Here is a 14,545-nt window from a genome sequence, read left to right as displayed (position 1 = left end):
TTGACATAGGTATTTAAAGTCTAAGAAAATCTTGTTAGAAGTTCGTTCCTAACCAAATAGAGGGACGAGAAGCAGTTGTTCAGAAGCATTCGTATAATTAAGTTAAATTAAAAATGAAACAAATGCCCAGTACCTTTGTGCAAACAAATTTCAGCTATCCTGTTGCATAGAACGTTTTCAATTTACAAATAGTGGAGTACAATTTTTGTAGGGAGATAGCCCAAGTGTGTGTAAAATATTGTTTGGTATTACATCAATATATAGAAACTTGAACAAGTACGTCTCTTTTCGGTAATTAGCAAGGGTCCGCCAGTCTTTTACAAGGTATGTAACAAGATTAGTGGGTTAGTTGAGGGGATACCCAAGTGACTTGAGGCCGAGGATTTTATATCAATGAAATTTTTTCACATATTCCTCGGCCTCATATCACTAAGATATCCCCTCAACTAACCCACTAACCTTGTCACATACCTTGTAAAACACCGGCGGTCCCTTGCTAATTACCCTCTTTTCTTATTCTTGTTTACGTAATAAGTTGTTTAATCTCTGTCTGTATTTTATATCGGGGTAATTTGCTAGGAGAAGTTGCACATAGACCAGTCGTACACGAAACCTAAACATACCTAACCATTGATTAATCATTGCTTAAATAACTACTACAAGCTTAATGTAGAAGGCATCTATATGTAACCACGTCTCCTAGCAAATTACCTCTCGGAAGCTGTGGCATAATTTCTTATTATGCGGAATGATTACACTAAGGTTCGCTACATATCCAGGTTTCGAGCAGGCAACCCCACTCGTCCCGAAATTAGCTCCCTCTTTGCATTGCCAGCTGCCATTCGGGGAATGATAATGGTATGGAGATCTGACAGAATTATGTTGAGTATATAAAATTTAAAATCTCAGGCCAGACTGGGACTAGAACCCAGACTGCTTGCATGAAAGTCCAAAGATCTGACCACTCAGCCACTCAGGAATTGGAGTTAGATGCAAATAAATACCTTCATAACTATTCTGTGGTCTATAAGGATAAAAGGGAGATTGAAGCAGTCAGCCTGTACATGTTCAAATTTGCCTTTGGACTGCTTGTATAATTTTTGCTCAATGCAGAATGGGTCAGACTATTAGCTTACTAGGCCTCATTGGTTTAGTTGAGTAACAGATCACCTATCATACTGTAGTGCAGGTATGCTCAAAATTGTAAAAGCACTGATTACACGGATGATGCTGCACTGCAAAACACACACAGTGTAGGGACTGGGCTCCGCAACTACTTTACATTGTACTGTACATTGCAACCCGCCAGTGACATAGTTCTTACACTCTTACAAATACGGATAATAAACTGAATTTGAAAAAGGAAAGAGTATACACTGTAATATTGAGTTATTACATTACTTATTACACAGTATTTAATGTAGTTATATTATTATATCATAGATAATGTTATTTTCATATTCCACCATACATTGCGGTTTATTCAACATGTGCATTCTTTTCTGCAAGTAATCGGAAATCTATTTCCAACGAATTTACTCAATGCGCAGCTGGCTCAAAAGCTGTTCATCTGTTAATCGGGATCTATGTTTGGATTTGGCAACCTTCATTCTCGAAAATAATTGTTTGCACACATATGTCGAGGCGAAGGTAGCTAATATAGTGTCAGCGAATAAGCTCTTGGGATATTTCGTTTTGTTCATTTTTTTAAATAATTATATGCCTGTCAAGTCACATTCTCTGCATTTAGTTCAGAATTCTACGTTACCGGTACTTTGTACATAAATTAACTCGTCCTGGAACTGCACTCTCACGGATTGTACTAAATTTACTATGAAAGGCTTAACAAAAAGATTAATATCACTCTTCATACATTCAAAATCACTAAATCTATATTCTGTGAATTCATATTTGAACTATTCCAGTAGGCTACAGAGATATAATTAAGTTAACTATATTTTGATCAGGCACCATACATCTCTCTCAGCCAACGGCGTGGCTCATTCGGTTAAGGCGCTTGCTTGCCGGTCTGAAGTTGCGCTCGGGCGCGGGTTCGATCCCCTCTTGGGCTGATTATTTACCTGGTTGGGCTTTTTCCGAGGTTTTCCCCAACCGTAAGGTGAATGCCAGGTAATCTATGGCGAATCCTCTGCCACATTTCGCCAAATACCATCTCGCTATCACCAATCTCATCGACGCTAAATAACCTAGTAGTCGTTAAATAACCAACTAAAAAACCATACATCCCTTTAGAAGTTAACCATCTGTGAAGGGTGTTAGTGCCTTAGCTAATTCCCAACATACTACATAACTTGCTCCTAAAAACAGACTCTGAATTGTTCGACTCTCTTCAATGTTTGACCTTTCATTAAGTGCTTTCATTTCTTGAAGCTGTAGTGCACGTTGCATGCACCCCTGAACAATTATTTTATCAAAACATGTATTTCTGCCGGAATAAAATCACAACAACAACAATAATAATAATAATAATAATAATAATAATAGTAATAGACCTAATAATAATAATAATAGTAATAGGCCTAATAATAATAATAATAATAATAATAATAATAATAATAATAATAATAATAATAATAATAATAATAACACTAATAACGTTGGTATATGAATATATATTACAGAAAACAGCTTCTCTGTTACTTCAGCATGTTCTGGGTGGCAGACTCTATAATCTTGGTTTATGTTTCTCGGTAGTATTCCTGACAGTACTTTGCAACATAGTAGACAATTTACGTTTTCACCGAACGTACAACAAAACTAGTCTTCCTCCCACACTGTACTGAATGATCGTATGCTTACAGAAGGTTTTGACTCTGTCATTGTCCCGCACTGTTCGTACCTTTACTAAGTACTTGAACTGCCTTCCGCAGTCATCCGTCGAGCTTCGAACGAGGAACAGCACACTCTACATTGGAAGGTTGTGATTACAGAACGTAATCGAGAGTCAAAGAATCCTGCTGCAGCGGCTCGTCGGAAAGAAAATAGGTGAAGTGCTGAATTCACATACACAAATGCAATAACAGTTTTGATAATATAATGAGTAGGCCTACTATTCGTAAACTACGTACAATATTACTAGTTCTAGAACACATGCAAACAAGAAAATTTATTTATATCAGGACTTGCCCAATTTCTTGCATACAAAGTCAATCCTCCTATCTTTTAAAGCAGCAAATCTGTCGATGATGTCTTCATAAAATGTCTGAGCTTAACTGAGGGTGACAGTATATCTCTATGCAAAGCTATGGAGTTAATGATAAAAGTCTCTCCTGTGATGTAGCATTCCAAGTGAAATTTTCAATCTTTTCAAACAGAAAAGCTTTTTTCATCGGAATAATTTTTTTAAGTTATTTTATACAACTGCTCTATTTTTTAGCACTTTTTAAAACAAAGAAGAAATGGAACTGTAGGACGTCCAGAATTTATAACATCTTTTTCATCCTCATATTTAAGTCTACAAAACGACATTTCTAATATATTACAAACCGTGCCATTTTCGGGATACATATTTCACACTCATTTATCAATATTTTCTATGTACTGATACCTAAGTATTTGCATAATAGCACTATAGTGATTAAACATACAATATACACTACGATGTAGTATACACTATATACACTTATCACTAATATACTCTGAATACATTAAATAATAAGTTAATAAGTACTAAACTACATGTGTACATTTACACGCTCGTTAAACTTTCAAGTACAAGAGCTAGAACAAAACTGGCAAACTCATGAGAAGAATAATACACGCGGAGGAAAACAACTTTTAAACTTTACGAATGTATGTGGCGTGCATTCCTGATAAAATAACATATAGCCAGCTAATTTACTGCTGCTTAGACACAAGGAATGAGGATACTTTTCTCGAGTCATGTAGTACATACTGTAAAATTTCATAGCCCTTCAACAATAGCCCCCGGCCTTGGAGACCATCTTCAACCTTTCTCTATTATTAGTACCATTAGATCTGCAAACTGGTTACTCCACCTACAACAAGTCTGACAGTTCTCTGTAACTGAAAGACTCAGAAACGCACTTCACTCATACAATCTTTCTTTAGTGCGTGACATCACGTTACCATGGAAACCAAGTACTGTATGAAAATGGGAGCCCAAATAATTTCACCTCTACATTATTGTAAGTTCCAATAGACACCACTTGGCGCTCGTAACAGTTGACATTATTCTATTCAGCGGACGGTTACAGGTCCTATTTATATAACTAAACTCGGTTAATAATGACTGAAAATAAAACTTTTTTTATTTTAGAAATACGGAACCGGTAATAACTATAATTAATTATTAATATGAGATACAATTGTGTTTTACACATAAGTAGATGAAGTGGCACTTCACCTGAATAACCGCCCCTGCTATCATAAAAAAAGAAGGAAAATGACATCAAACGTAGTAGCAACATATATTTACCTTATTTGAAGGTTACTTATGTCCCAGCCACTATAGGACCTTGAAAATGCCTTGTATTTATAGCATTGATTAGTAGAAATTGATGTGATGACTGGGAGAGCTGTAAGCCCACTCCACCCAACTCTCCCTAAATACGTGCCTTACTTATATACGAAAATTGTCGTGCGTGAATGAAGAATACGGCCATATTTCGTTAATGTAACAGTGGGTTTCAGTGTCGCCAACATAGTAATAATACTAACACCTAAGCGAACCTAACCTAACCTCTCATAATACTACATACCTAATCAAACCTAACCTAACCTGTCACATAATACACACCTAATCTAACCTAACCTAACATAATACTACACATCTGTAGTAACATTCCTCACATTTAGTATAATTTCGTTTGCATGTATTGCCGACCCTGCTATTCATGTCGGTAGCCATCTAGTGGAAGTGGATCGTAATTCCAGGAAGAAAATATGGCGACTTTTATAATAATTACATTTAGTTCGTTCAGTTTATCTTTGTGATATATTAAATGTGCTAATGTGGTAATAATTCCATATATATATATAGTACAATAAGAATTGAAATGTGTTGTGGCTGTGATAAAAGTATTGAAAATTGGTTTATAGCGCCACATTGGCAGTAATAAAAGTGTGCAATATTCGTTCAGTGGCCAGTGGATACTACCTTGTCCTTTATTTGAATTGACATTTCATTCATAACCGTCAGGTGCGCACATTACACGTGCTTCCAAAGAAACCATATTGTTGGCTAAGAATGAAAGTTGGACAGGACAATCATACATGTTCAATATATAACTTATATATTTTTATTTTGAACGGAAATTGTTTAATATAAAATAAAAGTCAGAATGCCTGTACCAGGTAATAAACTGATATATATTTCAACATAGGCTAACTGATCAAATTTAACGAATAAATCGCAGAGAACAGAATGCTAGTAGGGAAAGTTATCCCCACTGTTTTATTCAGTCGTTCTTTCCATTCATTATAAGATACATTCAGAAAATGTCCCATCTGTTACCCTTCCTTAGACAGCTTCTCTGAATACACAATTCATATTGCACAAATTTGAATGCACCCATGAATAGCTGTGTACATTCGCAATATTTAGTAATATTGTGATATTTTTATATTTCATAGTAGGACAGATATTGTATGGAGTTTATATTCATTGTATATACTGTGTCATTTTTATGTGCTGTCTGTTACCTTTCTTTAAACAGTTGTAACTGTTGTCAAATACTTTATAATTTGCTTTTTCACAGACATAATATTAGCTTATTACCTGTTGCAGGCATTCTGACTTTTATTTTATATTAAACAATTTCCGTACGAAATTAAAATATATAACTTAGGCCTATATTTTGAACAACTTTTATTATTATTATTATTATTATTATTATTATTATTATTATTATTATTATTATTATTATTATACAATAGTTATTGATGCTATAATAATAGTAATGATTTACGTAAAATTATATTCAAGCAAGGAAAAACGAGAGTTGATATTGCAAAAGAAACTAATATAATGCAATAATTATCAACAAGTATAATAAAATAAATGTCAGCATTCTTACATATGTAGGCTAATCAGTGCAATGTGTACTCCTTGAGACAACTGGGGTACGTGTACTGTAGATTGAATACCACTGGTATAGAGCATTCTACATTAAGAAAAAAGCATTGGTTTTATGGGCCTTGCCTAGTATATTGTAGAAGCTATGTGATAGGTAGACATTTCTATGGCAACTGGTTATTCGATGGATTAACCCCATATGCTCAACAGTTTTTTCTTAACGTGGAATTCTCTTTACACAATCATTGTGAATCGTGAAAAATCCGTTTCCATACTGCTAACAGGGATGGTTTAGAATATGAAATTTCGTATTTTCCCTGTCCACCACTTAGGAGTACTAGCAAGTCCGGGATCGAATCCTGATTGGGACAAATTTCATGGTTGGGGGTTTTATGGTGTTTTTCTTCAACTCGGACCCCAGGCTCATTTTGCAGCCATCACTATCTTCATCCATCCTATCTACTTTCATACTTGTGTCATCCTACCATATAAAAAAACACTGTCGCTAGTCATGAGTGCTATCTGCATGACGACGAAATGGAACACTTCACATGAAAAGTCTGTTTGATGTCACTACAGCAGAGTCTGCAAGGGATCTTGCTCGTTTCGATAATGCAGTCATCACCTAATATTAAATACCTTACATTCTCCTGGCTGTTGCCTCATGAGTGATGCCTTATTGGTGTAACTTATGAAATTCAAAGCAGTCTTTGGACAGTTGACTAAACAAGAACGACATGTTTGAACAAGTCAGACAATGTCCACCACTGTGGAGTAATGGTCAGCGAATCTGACTGTGAAACGAGTGGGCTGGATTCAAATCTTGGTTGGAACAAGTTGCTGGTTGGGGTTCTTTCCTCAACCAATTGAAGCATAATTGATGAGTAAATTTCGGCATTGGACCTCAGATTCATTTCCCCATCATTAAATCACATATCATCATCGTTATCCATACCATAGCCCAGGTTGTAATAAGTAACTGAATAAAATACATAATAAATGTAATAAATGGTGATACAGGAGTTCTTATCCTTGTATTTGTTTTATATTCTATCTCGACTTTGTGCCACTCCATATTGTGTCAGAAGTTGATGGACCTTAAGGATACCTTTCCTATCCATGGTCCTGTAAAAAAAAGTTAGCTTTGGCTTTGCCCATGATACATAAAAATTTCTGCATCAACTTTTTCCATAATTTGAATATAAATTAAAATCTATTTTTAACAAGTCATGCCAGTTATTTCCTCAAATATTGTTACATTTGAATGATTTTTTTTACTTTTCAGATCTACTAGATCATTTGAATGCATCACAGTCACAACCAGAACCAGATGATGCCCCAAGAAAAAGACGAGGTAAATCCTTGTGTTTATAACCAGCAATAGCTGTAGGAGAAATATTTTAGATGGGCTCAGCATTTTAAATAATTTTTCATCTTCAGCTGCTTACTCTGAGGTATAAAAATTAATTTGTTTACATACTTATTCCAGTGACATTTTTATTTTTAATTATAAAAGAAAGAAAGTGCACTTCTAAATTGAACTAGAACATTTAACATTTTTAATGAACCAGGCCGATATAACCTATCCACTAAAATTACTAGTGTGTGTATACGAATTTTATTGGCCAAGTGTTAAAAACATCGTTAAATTGAGCCAGTGATTTAGTTATTATGTGCCAAACACTGAAAATCAGCTATCACAGTAAGTTAAAAGATATATATACATATATATACTTTTTTTTTTTTTTACATTTTAATAGTTCCGAAGAAAGAACCAGAAGAACAGCAACAGCAGCAGCAACAGCCGCAACAGCAGCAGACCAAATCATCAACAAGTGATAAAGAAGTCAACAAGGAACATTTAGAAGCTGTGAAAAGGTAATTAGTGATTTGCTGAAAGGCTGTTTTTGTTTTTGCAGTTGAACCCAATAACAACACAATAACAGTAATAATAATAATAATAATAATAATAATAATAATAATAATACAGTAGACTTCTGCTAATTCGGCTGTTCCTTGCACAGAGGGGTGCCGGATTACGGAAAGTGCATAAAATGTAATTCAGTTTGTCACAAAATTTAATGTTATAAGCTGTGCCAGATCCTAAACTTGCACTTCTAAATTGAACTATAACATTTCACATGTGACTGGCGTGGTGTGCCTCACTACTTCTGAAGTCACAAGGAGAAGTCACATGTCACATGGTCTGTGAATTTCAAATGATCGAGGTAGACATTGCTACACATTCAGTGGTGTGAAATAAGCAGATATTTACTAAACATCCCTTCAATTCAGCCTATTAGAGTGAAGAAATGCTGCCTTATTACTTGTTACTTGACATTGATATACCAGGTGTTTCAGATCACTCGTATCAGCCTTTTTCCTCGAAAACTATATGATAATGGTTGTTCATATGATAACTAAAACTTATGTAAAGAATCGATTGGTGGTAGTACCATTTCCCGTAACAAACCGGAAGTAGGGGTACCTGTGGTCAACTTCGAAATTTCAAATTAGACCATAGGTCATTGAAGGTACCATTGGAAACTATTTGGGCTGATTACCTGGTTGGGTTTTATCCGAGGTTTTCCTCAACCATAAGGCAAATGTCAGATAATCTGTGGCAAATCCTCGGCCTCATCTCGCCAAATATCATCTCGCTGTCACCAATTCCATTGACGCTAAATAACCTCGTAGTTGATACAGCATTGTTAATAACCAAGTAAAAAAAAATTCAGTTATATGAACACAAGCCATCTACAACACATAATAGAAACAGGAACTCAAGAGTAAAAACACCCTACTGGTGTACCCACACATTCTAAACACTTGACTTGACCACAGATGTTAAAGCATGTATAAATAAACGTAACAAAGGAAAAGAAAAGATGCACAGTGAGGCCAACATAAAAAATTATCTTCATACACACTCCACTCTACTGGGTGTTCAGTTCAAAGTGTGTCATGTCTCGCTGTATGCCGTCATGTGGCTAGCCGATGAGCCTAGAGAATTCAATCTTCCTACACTTCCGCAGAGGGGTATAACCTATGAGGCAGAGAAGTTGCCTAGCAAGTACGGCGTTCATTCTGAAGAGTACGTACCGATACGTATGGTAACGCCGGTAGTGGCAGGAATGTGAACTGTTTGGAAATATGTACTGTCGGGATATGGGGAGAGGGTTAAGACGATTACTTACGTATTTGTTGACATTAACTTCGACACGGAGCATTTGATTTGTGTTGTGGAATGTTACCGTACGCAACCGATGATAACAAATACCCTGCATACGACTTGCCGGCGCAAAACACAGTTCGAAAGAGGTTATGGTAGCACACAGACCGTACAGACCGCCATCTGTTGCTACGACGTTCAAGTTATACCGTACACGTTCTCAAGTTCAGATTGAAGAACGCCTTAAATAATAGGCAACTTCTCTAACATATAAGCTGAAACTCGCTTCAAATCGGTGACCCAACAACAGTGACATCATGACACACTTTGAAATGAACACCCAGTATATTGACATTAATTTGGAGTGATTTATTAAAGGATGCATTCAAGACTAATTTAGAAAATTGTTAAACGCATTATCCTTGCACCAAAAACAGATGTTTCTTGAACCAAATAATCCTATTTTAATTATTTAAATACAATTTCAATTAAGTAACATGTTAAACGATTTATTCTTCTATCAAACATGGATGTTTCCTGGTCCAAATGTCCTATTTTAAATGTAATTAATATATATTTATTTCTAACAAGTGCAGCGAAGCACATGGGTATGGCTAGTAACCAAATAAAATTAAAGTAAATGAGCATTATAACAGCTGAAAGCATCAGATTTTAGTTATTGATTGCCATTGTAACCCGATTTTTCCCACTCTCATTTCATCTCTCTTGTTAAGCAATATGCTTAAGATACCTTAGAGAAGTTAAACGACTTTCAACATTGTGTTTGGGAATGACAGATGTATGGTATTCAAATGCTGGTGTTGTTTGTTTATCGTCATCCTTGCTGTGTTATGAGTATCAATGACATGTCATCTTATTTCCATTTGCGCTACAGCTGATTTCATCTATGCCATTTGACATCATCATTGTGTTTACTGCTAGCTGTAATAATAGTTTAATTCAGTGGCACTCTAATAATGGGTGGAAAACTGGTTACAGGATTAAGAAATGCAAGGACTATTACGAAATACTAGGAGTGTCCAAGGAAGCTACAGATAGTGATATTAGGAAGGCATATAAGAAACTTGCTCTTCAGCTTCATCCAGACAAGAATAAGTGTCCAGGAGCTGCTGAAGCATTTAAAGGTCTGTATAATTTGTTACAATAAATTGTAATTGTAATGTCGCAGATTGTAAACAATGCTTACTTTTTCATAAAACATACAGAAAGAAAGTATTATGATGTAAGATTTTCAGGAAACACTCATTTTTGGAATGCCAGCAGTCTGTATACAGTGGTTTCACCTGAACTATTCAACGAATTTTGTTGATATTCAGCATCTATTAGTTATTTTATCCCAGAATGCTGTATATGTAATATAATTAATTAGTTATAGCAAGAATTCATTCATTAATAGTGGCAATGAGGCAAATTCGTCTCAGATGAAAATTTCTTCTTAAAGATTAATTATTACTTAGGCCTATAGAATTATTTGAAGAGAGCCTAAAGAGAAATTAATAGCAGGTCTTTCCTGCAAACCAAACCCACCATTCTCCAATCTTTGCTATTTTCTGCCTTTCTCTTTGTCTCCACATATGATCCATATATCTTTATGTCGTCTTATCATCTGATTTCTTCTGTCCCGAACTCTTCTCCCTTTCATCATTTCTTCCAGTGCATCCTTCAGCAGACAGTTTCTTTTCAATCAGTTTCTTCCTGATCAATTTCAGCATCATGCTTTCTTCACCCACTCTTTCCAACACAGCTTTATTTTTTATTCTATCTGTCCATTTCATAAGCTCCGTTCTTCAAATGCTTGTATTCGCTTCTCTTCACTGTTTGTGCCACATACAATGCCACACTTCACACAAAGCATTTAACTAATAACTAGTCTTGTCCATAGTTCTTTTTCCATAAGTCCTCGGAAGATATTCCTTTTTCTATTAAAAGCTTTCTTTGCCATTGCTATTCTCCTTTTTACTTCCTCGCAACAGCTCATGTTACTGCTTATAGTATTAGTATTATTTATTAACAGTTCAAAAGGTTTCTGCTTATAGTACACCCCCAAGCAGGCATTATGTTCAAACAACAATAAATCCAAATACCAATACCTCAATTATAAACATAAAATTGTCCAGTCACACATTAAAAAGTGTTAAAATTCTTAAAAAAGGACACTGATGAAAATGCAATGCCACGTCGAAATGGGCCGTCTGTCCAAGGTATATAACCTTTTTTAAGAATTCTAACACTTTTTAACGTGTGACTGAACAATTTTATGTTTTTAACAGTGTTAACGTGAACTAGAATCAATGACCTCAATTATAATTAATATAAAAAATGTCTCATTCAACACTACTAAAAGCTTACATGAATTACATTATTACAATTTCCCACGAACAACAATGTTTGTGAAAATGCCTTCTTTCTTACACTGCACAAAATATGAGAAAGCATTTAACATTGTTATAATTTAATATGGAGAATCTAGTCGCCTACAGTTGTGTGCTGTCACTAGTAAAACCACAAATGGTTACAATATAATGTTTCATCTGAAATTTGCAATGTAATCATTTCACTTGTTCACCTGTGGTGGTTAAATTTAAGTAGAATTAACTTTAGATTTCTTACTTAGTGCAAAGTTAACAAATGATATGACTCTGTATTCTAATATAAATATAATTCTGCATTAATTTCTAGCATGCAATACTGTATTTCATAGTAGATATTTGAAACTTAACTAATCTAGTTATTGTTCACAGCCATTGGAAATGCTGCTGCGATTTTAACAGATGCTGAAAAGCGAAAGCAGTATGATATGTTTGGTTCGGAGGAAGAGAGGATACAGCAGTCACAAAGGCATACACATGGTGGTTACCGTGAATATAATTACACTCGGGGATTTGAAGGTAATTTACATCATATTACCAATATATCTGCACACAAAGCAAGGACATTATCTGAAGTGCAACTGTAACAAACGCTAAGTAAAACCCCAGATCACATATATAACAGATTGCTCATTCCTATGTTAAAATCGGTAGCACTTTCAAGAGAACAACTGCCAGGATCGCCACCCGTCCGCCATAAACGAACACGAGATGGCAATACAGTTTCTAATGCAATTCAAATGGATTTATGACGTGAATCCTTATGTAACAACTAGATGGCAGCATAGTAAACCTGACAAAAATTTTTACCGTCAAAGCCTATAAGGCCGAGCAATCTGAGTATATATGATCTAGGGTAAAACCAAGAGTTCGAAATGGACATTCTCATGAACTGGAATGCCCCTTTATTTTCCTGGACATGATGCTACTGATGACAATGACGGAATTAATTATCAGTCAGATAATGCGAGTATTACCATGAAATATTTACCTAGGGTATGTACAAATCAGTATTACAGTAATATAGAAATTTCGAACGCATCTTCAGAAATTTTCATCTTTTTCTTATATTTACACAGATGGAAACTACAAATGGTAGTCACTTCATTCAGACGAAAAAAATTGTATATAAATATATTGAATAAAATGAAGACAGCTTTAATAATTTGCTTTGACGCATATATTACTACTAGAGAAGGAGAATGATTTCCGGCCCTACACTTATGACTGAACCCTTGTTTCACAAAGTCTTCGAAATGGATATTCAGATCGCAGTTTAAACGATAAGATATTCAATTTGCTGTCTAGCAGTGGCCGGCTTATGATATATGATCATTAACTCGATATGGAGTGAAAAAGTATTCCTGAGTCCTAGTCCTTTTAATTTCATTAATGCTGCATTATTATTCAAAATCTCAATGCAGAATCAGACATATCAAAGGCATGCCACAAGAGTATTATGAATTAGCGAGAACTTATCATAATTATAGTCCCGCGCTGTGGCGTAGTGGTCTAAGGCATCATGTCTGGGACTCGCGTTACATAATGCACGCTGGTTCGATTCCTCATGGGGGAAGAAATTTTCTCATGAAATTTCGGCCAGTGTATGGGACCGGTGCCCACCCAGCATCGTGATGCACTTGGGGAGCTACAATAGGTAGCGAAATCTGGTTACGCAAACCAGCTATAACGGCTGGAGGGATCATCGTGCTAACCACACGATACCCCCATTCTGGTTGGATGATCGTCCACCTCTGCTTCGGCATGTGGCCGTGAGGCCAGCAGCCGGCTGGTTGGTCTTGGTCCTTCGTGGGCTGTAGTGTCACAGATTATTATTATTATTATCATTATCATAATTATAAATGCTTTAATACAATAAAACAGTACCGACAGTGCCAACAGTGTCATCGGTATTTTTAACAATTTAATTCACACCTAATTGAAAATGTATTGAAATATCATATATAATTATTTACCAAATTAAAGTGATTCGGAATGGACAATATCTACCCAATTCTTATAAGACGAACAGAAAGGTTCCACAAATTCACGAACTGGGGTGTTCTGGTCTGCTCTGGTCCATTTTGGGCTCTGGTAAAACGTTATACAACCCTTCAGCTACTATTTGCAATGAAATAGTATTATTCTGTTAATTTCGTGGAATGTCCATTGTCCTGAATTACCACAATAATAATAGCATTAGCAACTAAATTTCTTCAACTACCCGAAAAATGTCAGAAAAATCAACAATAGTCTACATGCTAAAAATACTGTCCCCATGAACCAAGGTAGGCTATGTAATTATTTCACATAGGTTGCCAGCAAGCAGCAATAGATTTTGTATGTCAGCCTGACAAAATTCACATACATGAAATAAAACTTCACATACATCAGGCTGTCAGTATTGTTTATATTTTATTTACTCGCATTCCACACACCCCACACACTATTTTTATGAGGAAATAGGAAAAAAAAAAAAAAAAAGGAATAATAGGCGTAAGTTAATTTATGATAATTTTTTAAACTGAATGAAACATCTACATTAAACAGTACTTAGTATAATAAGCATATGTGCACAGAATTGAGCCTGCAAGGCTGCCAGAAGTACTACATGAGTCAAATAATATCCGTTCGAACCTGATGCAATTTAAAGTTTTCATGTAAGATGCATACCCCACTTTTGGAAGTCAATTAAAAAGATGTGTGTGGTATCTGAGGAGATACAGTAATCAATTTTCCCGAATTTTACATTTTCTTTTTTTGTAGAATTTCTTAAAATTTGGAGTAGCCTATGTACGCACATTTGTGTAATATGTAGGTTATTGCTATCCTGGTTTCACGTGTTGATATTATGCATAAGTTTTTCCCCCTAACACAGATAGTTCCCCTTTCTCTCTTATGTATGTATGCTAGTGCCTTGTTGTT

At 35.3% G+C, this 14,545-nt stretch overlaps 1 protein-coding gene across 1 annotated transcript in view; it reads left to right on the top strand.

Annotated features, from left to right (window-relative positions):
* Window positions 1–14,545, top strand: part of LOC138710750 (dnaJ homolog subfamily B member 14) — a 43,262-nt gene that overhangs the window by 624 nt on the left and 28,093 nt on the right. Inside the window, exons 2-5 of the mRNA XM_069841848.1 lie at window positions 7,344–7,412; window positions 7,819–7,936; window positions 10,230–10,375; window positions 11,993–12,139. Of these exons, the coding sequence (XP_069697949.1) occupies window positions 7,344–7,412; window positions 7,819–7,936; window positions 10,230–10,375; window positions 11,993–12,139 (480 nt within the window). The remainder of the gene's footprint in view (window positions 1–7,343; window positions 7,413–7,818; window positions 7,937–10,229; window positions 10,376–11,992; window positions 12,140–14,545) is intronic.

This window comes from Periplaneta americana, chromosome 12 (genome assembly GCF_040183065.1).
Source record: "Periplaneta americana isolate PAMFEO1 chromosome 12, P.americana_PAMFEO1_priV1, whole genome shotgun sequence".
NCBI classification, from domain to species: Eukaryota; Metazoa; Arthropoda; class Insecta; order Blattodea; family Blattidae; genus Periplaneta; species Periplaneta americana.
This window is presented reverse-complemented; position numbering and strand designations above follow the sequence as displayed.